Genomic DNA, 22,828 nt, shown 5'->3' on the forward strand with positions numbered 1-22,828 from the left:
TAATACAAGCATTCTTAGATCAAAGGCAAGGACCGATTGATTCCTTCTGTTCCTATAGAGATTTGCAGGCTGTGGGCAAGCTAGTTATTAAGAAACAGTCTCCTATAGGTATTCAGGTTACCATAAATTTTTTTTTCTTTGGATTTTATTTTTGTTAGTATACAAAGAAAGATGAGAAGAAGTGCATTCATGGAGAGCAACGTTGAGTATTCACTCCCATGTTGCAGTAAGGAAGTTCTGCTCTTCCATGGAGCCAGCTCACTCTGCAACTGGTATGCAATGTTATGGGCATCTTGAAGCCATTTGGGGGAAGCTGTAGAGTTGTGTTTGATTGTGTCCAGAAAAGAGAGCAAGGCCATCAATGGAAGGGTCTTCAAAATTGTCAGTATTTTCATCTAATACAGGAGCTGGATGCTGTAGTGTTAAAAGCATTAAATTTTCAGATGTGCTGCCCTAATTGCTGTGGTATGCCTTGTCTGATTCAGTTCCTCTGGAATGGCAAATGGAGGTGAGAAGGAGACAGAGTAGATGTGGGGGGGCAGCTCACAGCACTTCCTTTGCTCTTGTGGATCTGAACTCTTCCCAGAGGCTGAGGTACTGGGTAAAGTGTGAAACCAAACAGGCGATGGAGTTTTTGGCATCTTGCAGTGATTGGGGGAAGATGTGAGTCAAATGTTTATGCTCAGGATGAAATACTTTTCAGACTTGATTTATCTCAGAGGCAAAACCAAACAAACAAAACCGCAACACAAATCTGTTACCACTCCTGGCGTTGCTTCTAACCCAAGGACACTTCCAGTCTTCATCTTTCAGGACCTGGCTCAAAGATTGGTGTCTCTGAAAGCTTAGAAGCACTGACCTCAAGAGGAGAGGTAATCTGTCTCCTGTTTCTTTTTTTTTTCCACACCCCAGAAGCTCATCCCTTAAGAGCCAGGGATAACTTCGTTTCTTTTTGTTGGTTAGAAAACACCATGCTATAAAGCTGTGTTGAATAGTAGCTTGTGATCTCAGAAAAGCTTACAGTTTAACAGCAAGCATTCATAAATCAAACCAAACTTTATGTGTTGGGAAGTAGTAGTCAAGATTCTATTACTGGAGCAGAAAAGCATGTTGGAAAGAAACCTTCTTGGGCAAGTCGGGAGAAGAGATGGAAATAAAAAAAAAATCTGAAATCTTTCTTAACTCAAGTAAGGAAAGGACAAAGGAAGAAGGATTTGAATTTTGTGTAGTTTGTGCTGAGTTTTTGTCACTTGTTTCATCAGGAAATGGAGCGTCCATGCACTTCTTTGGTTTGCAGTACATAGTTGCATAGCCATTCTTTAACATCTGTAGCACAGTGGTCATTTCTTATAAAGCTCAGCATTCACTCTGTTGCTTTTTGATGGTGTGAAGAGCTTAGTGGAACTGCCTTGGGGATGTCTTCCTCTCCCAGTGACAGAAATCCTAGCACAGCTGCATGACGTATCACCATGTAATACTTTTTTGTTTTTTTTTTTAAATATAAAATTTGGGATTTGAAATCCTGCACTCAAAATTGATCAAGAATTGCTAGAACAAGGACAACCTGTGTCTATGACACACTTTTTAAGGCAACTTACTTAGTTCTCACCCACTTGCTTTCTTACAGTGATTTAAGTGTTCTTCAGATGCTGTGTATTGAAGCAAGATCATGAAGTCTGTGTGCTTGAAAGGCCTGTCACTAAAGGTGTACCATTAAGGAAGAGGATGTTTTTATCTTGTGTCTCTCCCGAAGTGTCCTGGGTAATGATGTTACTGTATATCCCTTAAAAGTTTTATTAGGTGTGATGAGAATTGATGTTCTTTTGCCCCCCTCTTCGAACAGTTATACTATGAAGAATAGAGTGACTTATACTATGGAGAAAGTGGAGAGACACTGCATTCATACCAAAATTTTGTAATGGAAATGATTTTTAAAAATTCTTTCCAACTGAGGAAATAGTATCTTCAGAAACAGCCAGTAAACATATTTGGTGACACGGAAGACCCTAACAGGCAGATATGAGACCAGATGCACAAGGAACTATAAAATACTGTATATCTGAAGACATATATTTATTAAAGAAGAAAATTAAAACACGTTCTTTGTAGTTAAAGAATCCATTTAAACTGGTTTAAACATTACACTGAAAACTTGTCTAATTCTGAATTACTACTGTTTCTAATAGGAGATCAATGAAAAAAGCTTGAGAGTCTGTGTAAGGCAAAGCTTTGGGTGAGTAGGCGAGGGACTAATCGTGACGTAGTTGATTGGTATTCAAATGAGATTTTAAGAAAGCAAAAAAAACACCCCCCATTTTCAACTTAAATGGGCTTTGTATTAAAACCTCAAGAGTCATTCTGTTCATCGTAACACTTGCAGGATAGGAGAGCATTGCTTTTGTTTACAGTCTTCCTTCCAGAAGAGCAGGACACCAAGGTGTGTATGAGCTATGTGTACAAATAAATTCATTTTTTTACATATATTTATAGCTTTACACATTATTGATATACAGCCAGAGGCAGAGAAGAGTATGATATATGAGTTCATAGCTCTGCTTGGCAGCTGAGACTGCTTCCTATGAGAGAATAAATACAAACTGCAGCTGAATGTGCAGGGACACAGGCAGCTCAAGCTCCATGAGGCCAGTCTGGTTTTGTTCAAACTTCCCACGTGTGCTGCTGAAGAGCATGCAAGCAAAGTAACTTCTGCATCTTTAGTTAGCAAAGAACATCAGCTATGTAGCTGATGTCCATTTTCTGCAGTGTACCAGAGTTGGAATAGCTTGTCTTGTAATTGTGCAGACTAAAGTCTGAAATTTTTTGGTTGGCCTGGTGGTGAATGATCCCAGGCAGAATCAGACTGTCAGTGTGAGTTCTCCTAGATAAGCTTGTAACAAAGTTTAGCCCAGTCTGAACAGTGGAAAAAAATAGATGAGAAGGAAAAACATATGCTATTGGGGTGAAACAGTGATGCGTGTTGGTATTACTGTCTTTTATGGAAATTTGAGCAGTCCTAGAGTTGCTTCAGTTCTGTCACTTGTTCAACATCAAACTGTTATGTTCTCAAAATACTTAAATAGCGTGGAAATGCAGAGTGACCATTCTGATATGGTGTTCAGTGGGGTGCTTGCTGGAGTTATCAAAGCCACTGGGTTCCACCCTGAAGCAACTTAAGGCCTGGAGAGCCCCAGGGCAAGGCGGTGTGATGGTCAGAGCTTAGACAGGATGAAGCACAGGGGAAAGCATTTGCATCTATAAAACAACTTCCAAGCCTGTGTACTGATGCAGTGACTCCTAAGGAAAATTAATTTGTATATGAGAGTCATACATAACTTTCTATCCTGGCTCAAGAGTGAGTGATCTGGCTGTGTACAAAAAGCTATAGCAAATACTTGGTACAGTGCTAATAAGCTGCCACAGCTACTTGTAAACCTGCTGAGCATTTGTTCACTGAAGACTTCTTACCACCTCTGTAGCACTTCCTCCTTCTTTGGTCTAAAATTAGAGCCCAGATTAGAAGGGAAGCAGGGAGAAACCCATGCGCTTCACTGATTGTCACCAGAGATGCCTTTTTCTTTTTTTTTTTCTTTTTAACTGAGGCAACTAAAACCTGGATTTGTATGTTCTTGGCTTCCTCCTGCCTTCTATAAACTATGAGATGTGTGGAATTACGTCTCCAGCTTTGCAGCACGAAGGATTAACATAACAGTCCATAAAGCTGTCAGAGTGCAGCATAAGCTCACAGCAGTTTGTCTGTGCGATGAGCGAAGGGCTCTCAGGTAGCTAGGGAGCAGCTGGACTGAGACAACAACAGCAGAACTGTGTAGAGCTGATTGCTGAGTGGCAAACTCTATGTCGCTGATTAAATACTTTGTCTTTACAGGCCGGGTTTCCTTTTTCACCTCTGGATCAGAGAATCTGCACCGGGTGGAAAAGGTTCAGTGGGGCACTCGCTATGCCATCACCATCTCCTTCACTTGCAACCCAGACCATGGCATTGGGGATCCAGTCTTGATGTAATTCCTCCAGGGGTGGAACATAAGGTCAGATGGAACAAGAGAAGCCCTGCGAGAGAAACGGAGATAACTCTTACAGACTCTCATTCAATTAGAATTCCCCAGGTGTATTAATATATTGTAACACATTTTATTTCCACCTGTCCTTTTCAGTACGTGCTGCAAACAGTGCCTTAAGGACCAACTTAGATTTGGTATATTCTGTAAAAGGTTTGTCTTTATGTGTAATCCTATGGTTGGCTCTTTATTTTTCTACTAATTTATTTTGATTCTTCAGTGTAAATGTTATGAACTACCTTTTGGACCATATCTTGATACGACACCCCATGCTGCTGTTAAATCCTGCAGCCGCTTCTATTACTGATGAGACTTAAGGAGTTTAACCAAAGTTAATTCATCAAGATGAGTGCTATTCTTTTGGAAATACCTCCTCTTGATAGGAATGTATTCTCCTTAGCACAGGCAGTACACCTGTGGTTTGACTACTGGGCTTTACTTGAACTTTTTTTTTTTTTTAATTAAATTACTACAGGCATTTTCTGCTACAAACAAGGACCAGTTAATATGATGTCAGAAATACAGCCTTTTAGATTAGAAAGCACATTGCTTTTGCATTACAAATGCAGTGATGCACTAGGGAATGGCACTACAGTGGATTCCTCTGACCAGAATGCAGCAATCCCAAAGCACCTCGCTACATCAGTGTCACCTTAATGAAAATGATTAATCTCCTGGTCAGAAAGCACGTGCTGGGTTTATGGGAGTGTGACCATTGAACTGTGTACATTAAGTGTTAAAAGGAGAGCTGGGTGGAGGTCAGGCAGTCTGTATTCAGCTGAGTGTTCAGCTGTCCAAATTCCCAGCTATGACTGTAAGATTTGAGAACAGCACAGGTGAGAAGAAAGTTGGCTTTGTGGTGGTTTTGCACGTGATCCTGTAAACCCTGACTTGCTGCTTGGACAGCTGGGTAATGAAACCATGCTGAGCAGCTGTGCATGGTATGTGGGGCCTGAGGGAAGTTGGTGTCCACTTACATCTTAAACTGAAATGCTCTTGAGCTGGAACTCATTTGTAAAACAATTTGAAACATCTATTTATTGGGCCTAAATTTAATCTTGAGACCCATTTTAAGAGAGCTCTTCTGTTATTGTTGACACTGCTTACACATCTTCTGTAGTGAGGTGCTGTGTTTATTTTGTCTAAGAACAATGTTTCATCCGTTTCAGAAAGGTAGCTTTTTTTGGATTTCTCTATTTTGATTTAGGATGACTATTTCTATCAACTAGGATCATTAGTCTGTGATGCTATTAGAATAATGAATTGCCCTCTGCAGAGAAAAAGGGATGACTGCACTGCAGCACAGATGAAGAAACAAAGCAATGAATTGTGAAAGGTTTTTCTGGGCCACCACGTTAAGTAAATAGTAGGAAGAAAGTCTTTTTTTCCTCAAATTCTGAAGTAAACGTGTTTTTTGCTCTGAGACCTGAGAAGGGCTTCCTAGTCTCCAAGGAGTTGTTTCAGTGGCTGGATGGTAGGAAAATAATGCTGTTATTTGGATTCTGTATCTAATTACTTGTCTCCAAGGCTGTTAATTCAAAGCAAGTTCATCCCACTGAAGTTGTATGTTTATGCGAAGGCAGACCAAGATCATCAGCAACAGTTCGACTGGCTTAAAACTTGATTTCTAACACCCCCTTGTGATTTAAACGCAGTTTTTACCAGTGCTTGCAGAGAAATCTAAATATCAATGGACCTCTGTGGATTTGGATTCGATTCTCAAGATTGAGGAATAAAAACTCTACCATTTTTTCCATGAGTTTATTACTTTTCTGTCACCCAGGCTTTGAGTTGCACTAAATGGAAGTGGCACATTCAGAGCTGCCCTCTATAAAACACTGCTTAACAAGAACATGTCAGGCCATGGGGGAAATCTCAGCTAATCTCTTCTCAGGTTTTAATCTTCTGAAGATCCTGTACATTGTAATATCTTCCAAACATGGTGTGCTTCTCCCGTAATGTGAACTGACTGACGTTCAGAAATAAAATCCAATTGGTATTTGTGTCTTCTGGGGTTTTTAAGCTTCAGTAACGTGTTCAATGTGATGACCAAACCTGTCAAATGCAGTTTGTGAGAAATGTGTGCGCTGTACTTGGTAATAGAATTTATGTTTTGAGAGAAGCACAATAATTCAATATGTTGTGTGTTCCAGTACTAATCAAGATTTTGTGTTTGAAGCTTCAGTATCTGGACTACTAAAAGCAATATCCAGATCTATGAAGAAATTAAGTGGCAAATGAGGGAATAGAGCGCAATCTAAAAGATTCTGATTGTATCCTCCAGCAGGGAAATAAGAGCAGAAAGCTAATGTTCCTGAGGCGGATTGGAATCTGCAGAATTCAGCAATCGTTAGAAATAAGCTTGACTTAATTTTAGTCCCCTAATAACTTTTTATTAAGGGTTATCTCTCCCCATCTCTTGACAGATCATTCTGAATCTGAAATGCTGTAATTGCTGTTGATGCATTTGTCTGTCGTCTTTCAGGTTCAGCCTGCCTCTCACTGCTGGGAAACGCAGTGTTCCTTTTCTCAGAATTCAGATTGAGGGCAGGATTTGTTCTAGTCAACTAGCATGAATCTGATGCCAAGCTGCTGCAGACAAGTGCTCTTAATTGGACACGTGGAAAACCCAGCATCTTGATGTTTCCCAGTGGTGTAAAAACTTCTGTATAGAGCCCTTGTGGTTCAAATAATGTAAAGACGGGTTGGTTTGTGGCCAGTGGGAACTAGGGCAAAGTTCTGATGTACATTTGAGCCTTGTCCCTTAAAGCATAATCATTGAAGGTATTTAGGAATGTTAATTTAAGCATTTTTAAAGAAAGCCTGTTTGTGTGAAATAAAAGCCAGGGTGAAATAGAAAAGGCATCAGAAGACCAAGCCAGGCTTTGAATCCCTACTAAGACATTGGGTAACACTTCTGGAGGATTCATCCAATGATACTTTGGAAATTATTCTTCTATTAAGATGCTGGAAATTACCTGTTAGTTTAACAGGATTTCCTGGTATGTGATCAGATTTGGTCTCTGACATACACCTAGCTTTCAGTGCTATAGCATACTCTTCATTTTATTTCTTTTAATTCTGTACAGCTGGATTGTTGGAGCACTGAGTGGACCTCTTGGGTTTTCTCACATGTAAAATCTTCAGATGTGTAAGCGGTTGTGGAATCATTCTGTCTTCTTTAACACCCTGTAAATAACAAAAGCTGAAAAGACACGTTTGCACTGAGACTTATCCTGAAGACGTGCTGTCCACATGAAATATTACAAGCTCCATCTGAATGAATTTCAAGCTCAGGAAAGCTGGTTGGAATACTCTGTTTACAGAAAGACCATGCTGTCAAGAAATCCTGGGTTTCTTTCTTCATTTCCAATAGAAGCAGGAGAGAATGCAACCCCACTCCTCTGCCCCTAAGCAAAGAAAGAAAATCTCAGCTCTCATCTGTCTTGCTTGAGTCTATTGTGAGGAAACCCAACCGAAGATTCAAAGAATAGCAAAGAGTGGTTTCCTTCATGAACCACAGATGGCTCTGGCACACATGGATCACCAGCCTCATTCAAAAGGCAGACTTTAAGGAAATCCAGTGCAGAGAGCCCTCGTAAAGTGCTGGTAATTCCCTGGTGAGTGGCTGTCGCTCTTTGTAGAAGGAGCACTGAAGAAGTATAGCATCGTTTGCCTTATCTCCACTTTTGTAAACCTTAGAAGGGTGAATGCTGATTTTGCAGCTTGTTTGCTGAAACCTATTAGTCAGCTCTCCTTCATCAACAGCCCATTTATCCCCGAAGTGACTGTATTGGGCACATTTATCTTCCGTACAAGCATAGGTGACTTGTACTAAAGCTTCACAGGAGGAAAGATAACTCCTATTTCCAAACTGTGCATCTTTCTTTGATTCTGTTCCATTGTCGCCTCTCAAATCTCTTATTTCATCTCAATTCTGTTCTAGCATACTTAAGCTTTTACTTTCTGTGAATGCTAAATAGGGAATGTAAGTGCATGCCATTATTTATTCGCTGCCTAGATCATCATAATTGTTTGGGACATTTGCAAGTGGCAGTTGCCTTGATGTTCAGCAATGTGAGAAGTGCTTGACCTTGCACTATCACTGCAAACAGTGACCTGGAAACACACACTACAGAATCATAGAATTGCTCAGGTTGGAAAAGGCCTTAAAGATCAAGTCCAATCACAACCTAACCATACTACCCTATCTAACAACCCTCTGCTAATTCATGTCCCTGAGCACCACCTCCAGATGGTTTTTAAACACATTCAGGGATGGTGACTCAACCATCTCCCTGGGGAGCCCATTCCAGTGCTTAACATCCCTTTCTCTATCTGATATCCAACCTAAACCTCCCTTGGTGCAACTTAAGGCCATTTCCCCTCATCCTGTTGCCAGTGAGAAGTGCCACTAGTGCCTTGTCAGAGCCTGGTGCCAGCAGTTCCTGTCTCATCAACAGCCCTCATGTGCAGGGCTGTTTAATTTCAAAGAGATTAGGGCTGTCTTATAGCAAGGGATGCTCACTCTGCATCCTAGCCTGTGAAAAAGCCCAAATTGCTAACTGTAGCTCTATAATGTTTGCATATTTAAAATAGCAATGCTTCAAGCACCCAATGTTTCAGTGGACAGACCCCCACATGTGGCTTATTTTTCTCAGCCATACTCAAACTGTCTTTTTCCTGCATCCTTTTTAACCCATCCTGTGTATTCAACTTGAAGGAGAATTTTTGATTGTGGTAAAACTGTCAAGTGTTCAACTTCCTTTCTTTTTTTTTAATTCTTTAATTTAATACTCTCTTATTTTTCTTCTCCTGTCCCTGCTTAAAAGGATGCTTGTTATTTCAGAGAGGTGTTTGTTTCCATCTCACCCATTATCTTTCACAGCTGAAAGAATGACAAGGTAGGGATCCATGTTGTTGGCTGTTTTATATGTTTTTTTGGGGAAAACTTGTGGATAGAAAGTACTGAATTCTGAAATAGACACCAAAAAAACCTTTTTTTGCTGTTGATCATCGATGGCTGTTTTGTATTACAGGATGGATCTTGTTAGGGGATCCCTGCTGGCAGGGATGCACCTACATGTGCAGACCAGACTGCAGGATCACGAGAAATGCTTGGGTGCTAACTGCACAATCACAAAAGCAGCCAAGAAGCACCATCTCTTTCATTTCTGTAACTTTCATATGTACCCAAGCAAAGCAAACCCCTCAAAACATCTAGCTTTACTGCTGGATAATTCTGAGGCTTTCCAGGCAACGTGGACTAGTTGAATTTCTGAGCTCTTGCGCTGCAGGACTGGTGGTGCCTGAAATCACAGCATCTTGGAGAAGGAAAAAATCCCAGTGCTTTCTTTTGAGACTGCTTTTCACTGCCAGGATAAGGTCTCTGGGTAGATTTGCACTTCGTCACTGGCCTTCCTGATGCATAACTTTGGCATCCAGAGCATTAAATCTGGGAGGGACATAAAAAGCGGTGGGTCCTCATGGAGTTATTTTGCATCATTTGGCTCTGGATGGTAGTTTCTTCTATCCCCACCAGCAGGCAAACATTTTTATTTCTGGTATATGTCATTACCGAAGAGGAGGAGATGTGTTCTGGGAATCCTCTTTGCACTTAGGGCTTTAAATGTGACTCACTGAACACCCACATACAAAGAGAAGGCCACATTCCAGCAGATGATTCCAAACTTTGACAGGTGCTGCGAAACCAGGGAAGTCTTACCCCATTCAGTCCTTCTCAACAGAAAATGAATGAAAAAATGATCTTGCATTCTTTCTATTTTGCAATTGCAGTTGCAAACCGTAAATGCGTTTTGTCATTGTTTTGGAGGGAGATGAAGAATAATTAGGGAGGAATTCCTTTCCACAGGGAGAAACAGGATCAACATAAACTTTGCCTGTTGTTCACTAGGGTGAGAAATAAAAACAGCAAGCTAAACAGAGGGAGAAGTTAAATAGAGGGTTAAATAGAGGCCAATGTGCTGCAAAACCTATCGCTTCCAGCAGAAGTTAAACACGTTTTCATGCTGTAGGTCAGGTTTATATCTAGGCTTTTGGGCAGGCCATTAAAATTTGTCCTCTTCCTGATCATTCTCCTTAAACAAAATACTTTAGCCATGAAGCATGTACAGAAGGGCAGTAATCAAAACCTTTCCCTAGCTGAATCCTGCAGGGACATAACTTAGACTTGAGCATCTCAGAAGTAATTTTTCTGCCTTCTGGTGATGGGGAGGATGGCAGAAGTAAAGGTGCTGACAGCAGCTGTGCTGCACGCTGATTCCCCTGGAGTGGGAAATGTAATGGTAACTGGGACTGTATATTTATAAACAAGGGCTTGTACATTAATGCTACAAACGTGGCAAAGGTTATAAGCAGCAGAACTATCTTTAATTAAATCATTTCATGGAACTGGAAAAACAGAAGAGCTTTGAGCTTTAAAGCTTTGGTATTAATAAATGAGATTGAGTGAATGAGTAAACAGATCAATTAACTTAATAGAAAAAGTAAATGTCATTGTCTGCCTCTCCCCTGCCCAGCAGCTGTTACTGAACCTGAGTTTTTTTCCAGCTGGAGATGAACATGCAGGATGGACAGACAGCAGGCTGCTCCCTGGGATATCCACACAGAGAGGTCAGAAGTGGGAATAGAAAATTATTTGCTTAGTCTGCTGCCATTTCATGTTAGTCTGAAATTGATCAGCGGGATGTACAACTGTCCCTTTCCCCTTTGATATTTTAAGGAAGGGGAGAACTAGTATGTTGCAAAATCTTTCCAAACGGATGAGATTTGAGCTCTCTGGCTTATTTGCTGGGTGCAGGCAGGGATCTACAGATGCACGAAACCATCATTTAGGAGACAAGTGTTTTCCAGTTGTGTTCAAGGCCCTGAAAGCTGAGGGCAGCACGTGTGCATGTGAGACAGCTTTTTTCCTTGAGAATGCAAGTGATTGTACTAGAATGTGAAGTGAAATCCATCTCTAAAATAGCTTGGGCCCGGGAGGTGTGCACTCACCATCCCTGGGCATGCTCAAGAACCATGGAGATGTGGCACTGAGGGATGTGGCTTGTGGGCATGGTGGGGTGGTTGATGGTTGGACTGGATGATCTTAGTGGTCTTTCCAACCTTTGTGGTTCTATGATTGGGAAGAACACAGATGTGGTAGGAATGTTTGACTTAGGTGTCTTAAGTAATTTGAGTCTCCTTCAAAATACTGGTCTGGCCATAAATATTATCTAAGTTCTGTTTAGGTGTAATAGCCAAGAATGGTTCCTAGCCACACGAGCTTTACCACTCACTGCTAGACAGCTAGAATACTGAAAATAATGTGAAATAGAGAACTCCTTAAAACAGCACTTTGTAGCACTGCCACATAGTGCCCAAATCCAGAAGCTGGCTTTGTTTGAAGACTTAAACCATCCCCGGCTATAAACTTCTACAATTGACTCAGGTGAAGGTTGCTAGTCCTCTCTTTCTGTAAAATACCAGCAATGCTGCTGTTCTGGTACCCCGGTTCCCCTGGCTGCCTCCCTCCACTGCTCCTGTTGGCCCAGGGCTGAGGCCTGTGGATGCCACTGGGCGCAGGCACCTCCTGGCAGCCAGGCTCAGCCGCCCGCCCGCCTCTCCTCCTGGAGACAGTTACTCTAAACAGCAGGGCTGGTGTTTATCCTCAGGGCCGTGACTCCATCAATTCACCCAGTTTACACTGGGGAGTGGCAGTAAAACTTAACACTTGGAAGAATGCTGACTGCACGCACTCCCACATAGGAAGCCAAGAAATACTTTGTGGCCCTCAGCCCCTCATGGGGTGGGTGGTGGAGACCACCCCAGGGTGAGGGTCAGGGCCTGGGGCTGCGTGCTGTGCTCTGGCTGCTGAGTTTTCAATGCAGTCAGCTTCTGGGATGGGAGGGACACATCTATCAGGGCTGGAGGCCGCAGGGGGGTGGTGGCAGCAGAAGGGACTCCAGGGAAGGGAATGGGAGAATGAAAGGGTGCTGAAAGAAAAGGATGAGGATGATGAGACTGGAGGGAGGCCTGAGAGCGAAGCTTGCTTGTTGTGTCCCATTGTCCGAAGTGGTGTTTCAGCTCCTGCTGCTGAAATGCTGACTGCAGGTAGCAGTGCTGCAGCGTTGATTGGAAGATCCCAGTGATGCTTGGTGGGGACTGATGTCACACCTGCCGGCGTAACGGTGAAAAGTGAAGCTGGCAGCTGGCCCAGAGGCTCCAGCAGATGGGAATCCCTTCATGTGGGCAGACCAAAACAGGTTTTTAGAGACAGTTCATGAAATACTGAGAGTTGAGAACAGTGTTTCTTCAGCCATCCTCTGCTGATAGAGCTCTGTAGCTGCTCTGTGTCCTGCTTTTTCTTTGGGGACAAAGAGAGAACACCCCCTAACTCTCCTCTCCTTGAAATCATAGGGCTCTCACAGAGCGGCTTTATGGCTGACCCTCTTCTCAAAAAAGCAACGTATATAAGCTAGATCACACCAGGAGCTTCCCTGTCCCCTCGGCAGTCAGGACTCAGGACAAATCTATTAATTGCTTGATTTGTTATCATTCCAGATCACTTGTTCTGCCTGTTTGGGAGTTACATTCCTCAACAGGTTTGGATTCAATTTCATTCAACAGTTTTGTAACCACGGGTAACTGCAGCAGTGACGTGGCTGTGCTCTGCTGTGAGGAGGCTGTCATGGTTGTCAGGTTTTAAAATCAACCTGCTTTGACAGCTCTTCTGCTTTGCAGAATTCACCTTGCAGAGTCTGCTTTGAAAAAGCTGGTAAAATCATTTTCCTGCTTACAGCATTTAATCTAAAAGGAAAAGAAGAGGAGCAGTTTATGAGTGCCTTCGTGAAAGACTGATAGGTTTCCAGAGATGCAAGGTCTGTCTGTTTTCTTTTTAGGGAGTACACACTAGAATAAGTTTACTTTGTTCCAGGGCATATTGTGAAGGATGAGGTTCAGTACACTTCATTTTGTGCCTGAATTGGAGAAGACCATAAATTGTAGAAGTTTTGGAAGTGCCAACAGCAGATAAGTCTGCCTGCGGTCAGCAAGGGTTGCGAGGCTTTGCTTTTTCTTCTTCTTCCTTTCTGAATGTCTGCAGCATTGTTATTAACTAATTATTCTAAATTAAGCTGTATTCATCTTGATTCCAGTGGTATCTCTTCTTTATGTCCTTTCCTCAAAACTGTCCCAAATAGTATTCAAAAGAAATCAGTTACAAGCCTGCCTGAGCTCTCATACAGACACCTGACATTTTTCATGCAACAGTAAAATCACGACAATAAGCTGTAAAGGATTTATTATTTTTCTCAGTCTTGTGCACCGCCGTGCCCAGAGGCCCTGGAAGTTTGTCCTTGTTCCAGAAAGCCTTTGTGGGTAATAAATGAGCAGGTGCCATCAGTGGAAGGCAGAGAGCGGAGTTCCTGCTTCCCACTGGCAGTGCTGGTAAGCAAAGGTTTTCAAACCCCGGTAAGGTGAGAGCTGTTTTGGAAAGATAAAATCAGCAGCGATTAAACGAGCTCTTAATTAACCAAATATTCCCCCTGCTTGGCTTTCCAAATTATTCAATAACTGAACAATTATAATGAGCTCAGCAAGTAATTACAATCCATAACAGACCATGCCCTCGCCAACTGCAGCTTTCTCAGCACCAGCTGTGAACGTGCCAGGAAATGAAGCCCATGAGGTGTGAGTCAAACAGCTGAAAACAGGAACAAACCACCTCGTTTTGGAGGTGGTGGGAGGAAAACTGCTGCCTCCATCCCAACTTTGTGCTGAATCCTTAAGTGTGCAGTCCAAGACTTAGAAACCATCACACAAACAATCAGCATGGATCAAAATCTGCAGTGCTATCTCTTCAAGGATGCTTTGGCAAAGCAGGGCAAAGAGGAGGCTTAAGCTGGAGCAGCAGCCAAGGAAATGTCCTATTTTGCCCCCAGCTATGCAGACTGGAGCTGTGGGATGCAGATTCCTTGGCTGGAGCTGCAGGATTTGCTGGGAGCAGTCATGCAGTGCCTACTTTGTGGAAATCAATAGAGACTTCTGCCTTCTCCCCAGGCAGCAAGAAGCAACAGACGTGAGAGGTATGATACTTCCCCAGAGCCTGACAACTCTCCCTGCGTGTTTTGGGGTCTGGTGGGGGCACACTCTGGAGCGAAGTGGGGATGGAAGGAGGGACTGCAGCATGAGGCAAAGCAAGGATGGAGTACACAGAGACCAAAGAAGTATGGAAGATTAAAACAAGAGCACCAAAGGCAGCAACACGCTGAAAGCAAATTGAGTCTACTGAACAAACAAACTGAATCCACGATCCTTCTGTAAATGCTGCTCAGAATGAGGGGAATGCACGCTGTTAAGGTACAGGTCCTGGGCTGAAGTCAGTAATTATCCACAGACAGAGCCTGAAACAAACACCTCACAGCTCCTTAAGATAAACATCTACTGCAGAATGTGAGAGAAGATGGAACGCCCATTAAGATGCTGCTTTGATGCTTTTCCTTTTTCCTTTCTGAGGTCTAAGCCGGTGCTCTCCCTATTTCCATGCACCTCCTTGCAGGATGTGGCTGCTGCAGCACAGCACTTCCAGCCTCGGGCAGTTTCCATGTGATCCCATTTGGGTTAATGAGCAATCTGCTGTGGCACAGTAATGTTTCACCTTTGCCTTGTGCAGGTAGCAGAGCCCTCTGGGGCTGTGTGTATGACAGTGGTATTGGGGGGCGTGAGAAGTTTTCCCAGGTTTAAAGCTTTTTATCTCTTGCCTTTTATTGAACTAAACCCCAAAATTGTTGCTTTTCCCACCCCTCTGAATAACAGATAGATAGTGAATTCCCAAGGCCCCCAATGCTTGGTAGAGAGAAGATTCACTTGGATGGAGGGAGGGAAAAGAGTGGGTGCTGTTCCAGCTGTGCCCCCCGTTAAAGTGGAGCTATAGAGTTCTCCCCATCACTTTCTCGTCCCCCCTAAGAGAAGATGCTGTGAAGACGGATCCGGGAGACATGTGCCACAACAAACTTGTGTTTGTATTAAAATAAACAAACTAAAGCAACAAAGCAAAGCTACTCAGCTGCTGTTTGCTGAGTGTGGGCAATTACTCTGCTGTGCCTACTGCAGGCGGAGGTTCCTTGATTTAATCATTCCAAAGAGATACCAAGAACACAATGACAGGGAGCGATGCCCTCACCTCTGCTGGCCACACCACTCCCAACCCGTGATACGGGGAGGAAGAGGCTGCCAGGAGGTGAAGAGCAGAGTTTGCTCCCTGCCATACCTCCTGCTCCTGGCTCTCACCCGCAGAAGGACTGTGGAGCACCAGTGCCATGAAATAATGATGCTTTTATCAGGAGCATCGTTCCAGCTGTGCTCCCTGAGACGCCAGCCAAGCACAGCTGCCATGGCTGCAGGCTGAGCGATAATCTTCACTCCCTGCCTGCCATTAATCTAAAAATGGATGAGGAGTTCTTCTGGTACACAAACATTCCCTCTGTTCAACCACTAATAGCCAACTGGAATCCCAAGCTGTCCCTAAAAGGAGAGCACTTTACTGCTGTGCACAATACCTCTCATCTGAGGATCTCAAAGCATTTCACACGTGTTACTGGTGTCTTAAAACACTTGTGCAGAGCATGGAAACCACATCGCTGGTTTATAGGCAGCAATGGGTGTCTTCTACAGGGTCACACAGTGAGTCCCTGCGGTTGTGAAGGAGCAGCCGGGGCTTTCCCACCTCCTCCCAAGGCTGGTAATCTTCCCCAGCTCAGATGTCAAGCGCTGCCCAGATAGGTGTACAGCATCACAGCCCTTGTAAATGTGGGCTTTATTAGCTATCTTGTTCTAAGCCTGCCTGGGATACTTATCAGCAGTCTTCAGGATGAATGGCCTCAGGATGAGAGTCCTGTTGCCAGTGATGGGAAGAAGGGTAATTGTACATTGAGAGGGATCAGATAACTGCTGCCTTGTGCTGCTGCTGTTGCTCCTGAGCCCTGACACTAAAGCTGCTTTCAAAACGTGGGGGTGGAGGTAACTCAGAAGAACGGCATCACAACTGGAGCCTAAGATATTCCCTTCTACAGTGTTGAACGAAAGAAAACAACCTCTTATGAAAGAAAAAGCAGAAACTCAACGTATCTGTAGGGTTTTCTAATGCAATGTCTCCTTCTGGGGGGCTTTTTGCATGAGCTGCCCCTATAGTTCCCAAATATGAAGGCAAGATGTGAAACTAAATGGCTTAGAAGTGTTATGAGTTTGATGGAAACCTCTGATGAGGTTTGCAGGAGCACATATGTGAAGCACTAACTGTCTCCAGAACTCGGTGTTTGTGGACACAGCACATTTAGATTCAGGAATCTGCCTTGCTTTGTTTGGATGAATTCATATTTGTTTTTAGTTAAGAATTCAGGAGCTGAATTCAAGATCCTAACGGGCGTGCACAAGGAAAGGCTGACGGCACCGTAGTGAGACGTGGCCGAAACGAGCTCAGCAGCTCTCACTTCTTCCCTATCAGCTCCATTTTGGTTTGAGAGCTGTGCTGTGCCATATGCAGCTGAGATCGCTGGGTGGGTTGGTATTGTGTACACTTATTTGTTACTTTTCCTCCAGATAACTTGATGGAGGATCTGAGGAGGCTCTTTCCCAGTATGGAAGAAACTCAGCAAACTCTTCACCTTGCTCCTTGCTGGAGAAGCATTCCTAGTGTTTACAAAAATACTTTGTTTACACAAAAAATTAAACGACCTGTGAGTTCTAAGGAGGATCACAAACACAGAGCCTCAATGCCAGAAGAATTCTTCAGAATTCCTTTTTCCTTTTTATAATTGTACCTTTTCTTGGGAAGCAGGGAGGGGGGAGGAGAGGAGATGAAAACGCTGCACCAGTTTTGCTTCAGTATGTCCCATTGGGAGCCTTCTTTCTGGAGCCAGGAGGCTGCACTGGGACCATGGATCACTGGGCTCAGCTCTGAGCATGCAAAGCCCACCAGGCTTCATGAAACTCCAGGCCATTCAAATCTTCCCATGGAACTTTGCTGCCAGAGATGCATGCTTTCCCTCTGCCGTGCTTTAGGTACATTTCTCATTAAGGACAAAAAAGGTTGTATCACAGTAATAGTAATTATTTTAAAGAGAACTTATTTCCTGAGAAGCTGCTGCTAGAATTTTGAAGGCAAAGCAATAGCTGTACTGTCCTTGTTCGTTGCAGAGGAGTTGGGCTAGATAACTTTTAAGGGTCACAGTATCATAGAATCAGCAAGTTTGGAAAAAGTCCTCCAAGTTCATCCAGTCCAACCACCCACCTACCACCACCACCTCCCCACTAAGCCACATCCCTCACTACAACATCTAAATGTTTCTTGAGCACCTCCAGGGACAGTGACTGCACCACATCCCTCAGCAGGCCATTCCAGCACCCAGCCATTCTTTTGGAGAAGAGTCACTTCCAACTCAAATGGTTCTGTGATTTCTTACCAGCCATAGCAATTAACTCTCAGTCTCTGGAATTGCCCAGAAAAAACTGACAGTAGCAAGCACATAAAATGGCAAAAAGACACCTGGCCAAGCTGCGGTCAGTCACCAACCCTGGGTGTTTCCATGTGTGCTGCCAGCAAGGCTGTGCAAAATGATGGGAGTAAGTCAGCCTGGGTTTGCAAAGGAAGAAATGTGGGGGAGCAAAGTTAGCACTTGGGAGTGGGCTTCTCTGCATAACAGACTCACTTTGTCCAGAAGATGCTGCAGTAATGTTATATTTTAAAGAAATTAAAAGCTCTCGTGTAGCCAGGTTGAAAACCCTAAAAATAAAAAGCTCATTTTCTTCCTGAGAACCTCAGGCTGGAAGAGTGCTGCTGCCACCAGAGGGACTCCGAAGTACGACGACCGACGGTGGGGCTGACTTCAGGATTTCCCTCATCTGCCCTCTTAGGTTGCTTGGAAGTTTATGCAATTTCTATTCTGACCATGCTGACGGGGCACAGATGGTGCATTTACTTCTGGGCACAGCAAATGTGTCACCTTGCCCGGTCTCCTCAGCTAATGCACCCAGCCCTGCAAGGTACAAAGTGCCCATAAAATTACCTCTATTTCGTGGGATTTCCTGGTATTCAGACATACAATAGGCACTAAAAATGACTGCTAAAATAAGACTTAAAACGTTAATGATTTGCTTGTATTCAGGACTAAATGGCAACGTGGGGTTTTGAAGCATTTCCTACAAACACGCTGTTAAAAAGTGCAGAAGAATGCGATGAAAAATGTGTGATTCAAGGTGAAGCCTGCAGAAAATCAGCAAGACCCAAATGTGTTCTCCGGGGCATGGGGGGAATGAGCGTTCTCACTTGTCTCATGAAGCACAGCCTTTTCTCTTTTCAAGTGAAAACAGAGAAATTGTTGTTACTGCAGTTGGCGCTCCCTTAAAGGAGGGAACGAGCTCTCAAGATGAGCACTTTTCTTTCACTGTCTGCTGGTTTTGGGGTTGTGTTCTGGGGAGAGGGGACAGAGCGAGCCATGAAAACCTGAAAGCCAAGGGGGTGCTGCAGAAAATTTTTCATGACAGAGCTGTTTTCCTTCCTTTGTAATAATGTCTGGAGTTTTGCAGTGAGAACCCACAGTCCTATACTTTCCCCAAACATTCTGGGTGAGCAAAGCTGCCCCGTAAGGGAATCCTATAAGACTTGTCAGCCACAGACAGCACTCTGTGCCATGGACACGAGGCAACAATCCCGCTCCAGAGTCATCCACCAGGCTGATTTGGTTTTGCTGTTAGACAATGTGAAGACAGCCTCCCGATGTGACCATACAGAGAATCATCCAGGCTTCCCATCCACAGACGAGAGGAACTCACGTTCAAACACCCACCCTGGATATTTATTAAGCAGTCAGAGCTACTGCCTTTTGGCAGTGTAGCAGCTCCAGCAAGACAATAAGAGAGATGCTGTTTATACAATCCATCTCTTAAACTGCACTCTGGTTCCTGGGAGTAGGGGAGATTCCCGAGGAGCTGCGTTCCCAACGCTCTGCACCCGGCTGTGTACCTGGGAGGATGCAGTGTTGCACACTGTGCTGCTAACGGGCTGGTATTCATCATGCACAGCAGTGTCCTCTGATTGCTGGCCAGTTTGGCTTGTTAAACAGGCTCTCCCCTGCCCAAATGACATGCTTTATGGTGCCAGTTAGTTTACTGGTTCTTTTCACAGGGTAAGAGCATGCGGGTTCACCAGAGCCCGATGGCAGAGAGGAGCAGCTCTGAGTGGGAAATGCGATGAGTGACAAACACACCACATTTCATCTTCCATCTGGATGCTCCCCTTCAGCCCCTTGATGCTGACTGCGCTGAGGCTGCAGCACAGTCCTGCTGGGGACAGAGAGGGCATGGCCACCCAAAGTCACCCCAGTGTTAGGACTTAATCTGTTCTTATTTCTTTTCCCAAGCACAGCTCCTTTCCAGTTTTCCCTTCTTGCTGATAATGATGGTTTTAGTCTCGTTGGCACTAGATGTTTTTGCATGTGATTTTTCTTAGGCATGAAGTGTACTCCCTAATGCTCCTCTTGATACCTCCACAGCTCTCCCATCACCTGCTTCCATTATGCACCTGGTGACATACACACTATTCCTATGGAGTAAGCATCCGTCCTATGGCAGCCTTGTCATGCTGTGGGGGGACGGTGGCCTTTCAAGGACCTTCTCCTTGGACCAAGCACTGGAAAGCAAACCATCAGCACCGTGGTGGGTTCTTCTTATGCTCCAAGGGCATCACAGCACAGCACAGCACACCCTGGGGATGACACGTGTGCTCCAATCTTCCCACACCGCCCTTATCATAGAATTGTAGAATCAAAGAATCATAGAATGGCCTGCGTTGAAAAGGACCACAATGATCATGTAGTTTCAACCCCTCTGCTATGTGCAGAGTTGCCTACCACCAGACCAGGCTGCCCAGAGCCACATCCAGCCTGGGCTATGCTAAGGCTCAGAATTGTACAATCATAGAATCATGGAATGGTTTGGGTTGGAAGGGACCTTTGAGATCATCTAGTTCCAGCCCTCCTGCTACACGCAGGGACACCTCCCTCTAGACCAGGGCTTATCTCTGTTGTTCTTACAGGGCAGTGACTTCCAGCCTCAGAAATAGGAAGGAAAGGGAAAGGAACAATGGCTTCAGAATGAATAATAATTAGAAATGAATTAGTTCCTGAAGAGTTGTTCTTTTCAAGTGGTGAAGGCTGTTCTACCCTACCAATTCCCAGCAAGAACTGTGCTCCAGTGCCCCTTGTTGCTAAGGGAGTTGGCACCATCAGGCTCATTCCTACCACCCAGCCTGGAGGGCAGCAAAGTGGTCGACAGTATTTTGAACAAAGTCCTGTGGTTAGAAGTAATATATGGCAATGCTAAGATCAGTTACTTATTCCTCCTCCCCGAAAGCACCCCCAAACCTGCACCAGCATGAAGAATGCCCGACTGCTGGCACAGAAATGTGTTTCCCTGGTCTTCATCCTATATTTGCCCTGAGGCAATTTTCTCCCCTGGTAAATGCGTCCCTCTGGACTGGGAGGGGGCACCTGGTGGAGGTCCATACTTTATATTATCAACAGAGGTGTTACAGTTTACAGGAACTTCTAACATCTGTGGAGGAAGTTTTGCACTAGATGCAACGTGGGAAGAGAATGAGCAAAATATATGGAGGCAAAATGCTTGTGAGGAAATGTCATGAATCAATGGGTTCCTTCTGTGAGTCTCAGGATACACGTTTCAGTTATTATTTTGGAGCCTCAGGTCTTTGAGTGATGGCATTATAACAATTTCTTTTTTCCCTTCCAACGTAAATTTTCAGATTTTTCAAACTGTTGTCTGTAGAGAAAGGATCTGAGTCAAAAAAAAAAAAAAAAAAAAAAGCAACAAAACCCCCAAAGCAGTGGGAAATTAAAATAATCTTGGGTAGAACACCTGAAATATTATAAGCCTTTGTAGGTAACCCTGTGGTTTCTGACAGCTTACCTCGTGGTTTTTGAATGCTTGGAGTTTGCAGTGCTGCTACAGTGAATTTTAAAAGAGAGGCTTTAATCCTGATCGAGCTGTAGTGCACCATAATGTGACAGGAAATAGAAAAAGGGGCTTAAGGGTCTCCTTAGGCATACTTGGAACAGATAACAGGGATATATAGGGCAAACCCAGGGCTTGCAGCTAAATTAAGCGATCCCAGGACAATTTCAGACCTTTGCTGTAGCCTGAGGACAGCAGAGGAATCACGCAGGAGGAACTGCACAGAGCAGAGCTTGAAAGGAGTTTTCTGAAGATCTGAGCAAAGTATCCACCTCACCCTCCTCACCCAAACCAGAGGGATTCACCCACGCCAGCTGCTGGCAGGACTTCCCTGACAGCCCCAAGCCAGAAAAAATCAAAAAACCATCTCACTGTATTCGAGCACACACAACTGCTTACACAGAGTGACCACCAGATAGGAGGTGTGAGGACCCTGAAGAGCGAAGGGTGCCCAAAGCCCTACCTCGGCCAGACGCTCTTCTGGTCCTGATGTCCGCTGAGAGCCTCTTCTTCCTCACTTGTCCTTCAGTGTGGCCATGCCCAGGGCCTCCGAGCTGTAGTCGTATTGGTTGCTGGAGGACATGGAGCGTCCCCAGGAGCACTGCAGGTTGGAGCCCCTCTTGCGAAAGGAGGAGGTGAACCTGTAGAAGTTGCGGTGCCGGTTGCGCAGGTACTCCCGGTAGTTTTTAGTGAGCAGGGTGTAGAGGAAGGGGTTGATGCAGCTGTTGCTGTAGGTCAGGCAGGTCACCAGGTAGTTAATGCACTTTTGGGTTTGGGTGGTGAGCTGCAGGGGGCTGCTGTAGAGTCGCACCAGCTGCCAGATCCAAAAAGGCAGGAAGCAGGCCCAGAAGACCAGCACGATGCTGAAAATCATGATGAGGACCTTCTGCCGCGGGGACCTCTTGCTCTTCTCCCTGTGGGGCGGGTTCCTCTGGGACTCCAGGTAGGTCCTGGCCAGGCGCGTGTAGAGGAAGCCGATGATGATGCCCGGGGCCATGATGCTGGTGCTGAACAGCACCGTCAGGTAGGTCCGGTAGGCGTCCATGCTCCAGGTGGGCGCGCACATCCTCTTCACCTTGCCCTCCGCCTTGCTCCCCTCGGTCAGGGTGACCATCAGCATCATGGGCAGCGTGAGGAGCAGCGACACCGACCAGACGGCGCCCGCCGTCACCTTCCTGTATCCGCGTGAGCGCTTCAGGGTGTCCAGGGGCCGCGTGACGGCCAGGTAGCGCTCGGTGCACATCAAGGTGAGGGTGAAGATGCTGGCGTGCATGGTGAGCAGGTCCAGGCTGAGCAGGATGCGGCACCCCAGGTCTCCAAAGTACCAGTCCTGGGCCAGGTAGGTGCAGACGATGAAGGGGATGGTGGAGAGGTAGAGCAGGTCGGCCAGGGCCAGGCTGACGATGGAGCTGTACATGGGGGCGGCGCAGCGCGCCGAGTGGCACATCACCACGAGCGTGTACACGTTGCCCGCCACCCCGGCCACGTACATCACCGACAGCACCGTCCCGAAGTCCGACGGGATGAGCAGAGGGCCGCCCTCGGGGGGGCCGCCACCGCCCGCCGTCCCGTTGTCCCCCGCCGCCGCCGTCCCGTTGGGCTCCATAGGCGGCGGCGGCGGCCCCACAGCCTCGCGGCGGCTCCGGCGGCGGCGGCGGCCGCTCCGCCCCCCGCGGGATGCGGGCGGGGCCGGGGCTGCCCCCGGGGAAGGGCCGCGGCGCTGCCCGGCA

At 45.3% G+C, this 22,828-nt stretch overlaps 2 protein-coding genes across 6 annotated transcripts in view; one reads left to right on the forward strand and one right to left on the reverse strand.

Annotated features, from left to right (window-relative positions):
* OGFOD3 (2-oxoglutarate and iron dependent oxygenase domain containing 3) overlaps positions 1–6,072 on the forward strand; it is a 36,032-nt gene extending 29,960 nt beyond the window's left edge. The window contains exon 7 of the mRNA XM_085240296.1: positions 3,884–6,072. Coding sequence (XP_085096422.1) covers positions 3,884–4,020 — 137 coding nt within the window. The 3' untranslated portion in view covers positions 4,021–6,072. The remainder of the gene's footprint in view (positions 1–3,883) is intronic.
* On the reverse strand, positions 2,050–22,788 carry LOC100548360 (urotensin-2 receptor-like). 5 transcript variants are annotated; one of them, XM_085240292.1, is made up of 2 exons: positions 21,562–22,788; positions 2,050–7,262 (listed from the first exon to the last, which is right to left on the reverse strand). In XM_085240292.1, the coding sequence occupies exon 1, from the start codon at positions 22,702–22,704 to the stop codon at positions 21,613–21,615; it is 1,092 nt and encodes a 363-aa protein (XP_085096418.1). In that variant the 5' UTR covers positions 22,705–22,788; the 3' UTR covers positions 2,050–7,262; positions 21,562–21,612. The 5 variants fall into 5 exon arrangements, with proteins under 5 accessions (XP_085096418.1, XP_031412159.2, XP_085096419.1 ...); XM_031556299.2 differs by having other exon boundaries at positions 2,050–4,065; positions 21,562–22,787; XM_085240293.1 differs by lacking the exon at positions 2,050–7,262 and adding an exon at positions 7,269–13,556.
* Between the last annotated feature and the right edge of the window lie 40 nt (positions 22,789–22,828).

This window comes from Meleagris gallopavo, chromosome 20, assembly GCF_905368555.1.
Source record: "Meleagris gallopavo chromosome 20, MGAL_WU_HG_1.1, whole genome shotgun sequence".
Classification (NCBI taxonomy): domain Eukaryota; kingdom Metazoa; phylum Chordata; class Aves; order Galliformes; family Phasianidae; genus Meleagris; species Meleagris gallopavo.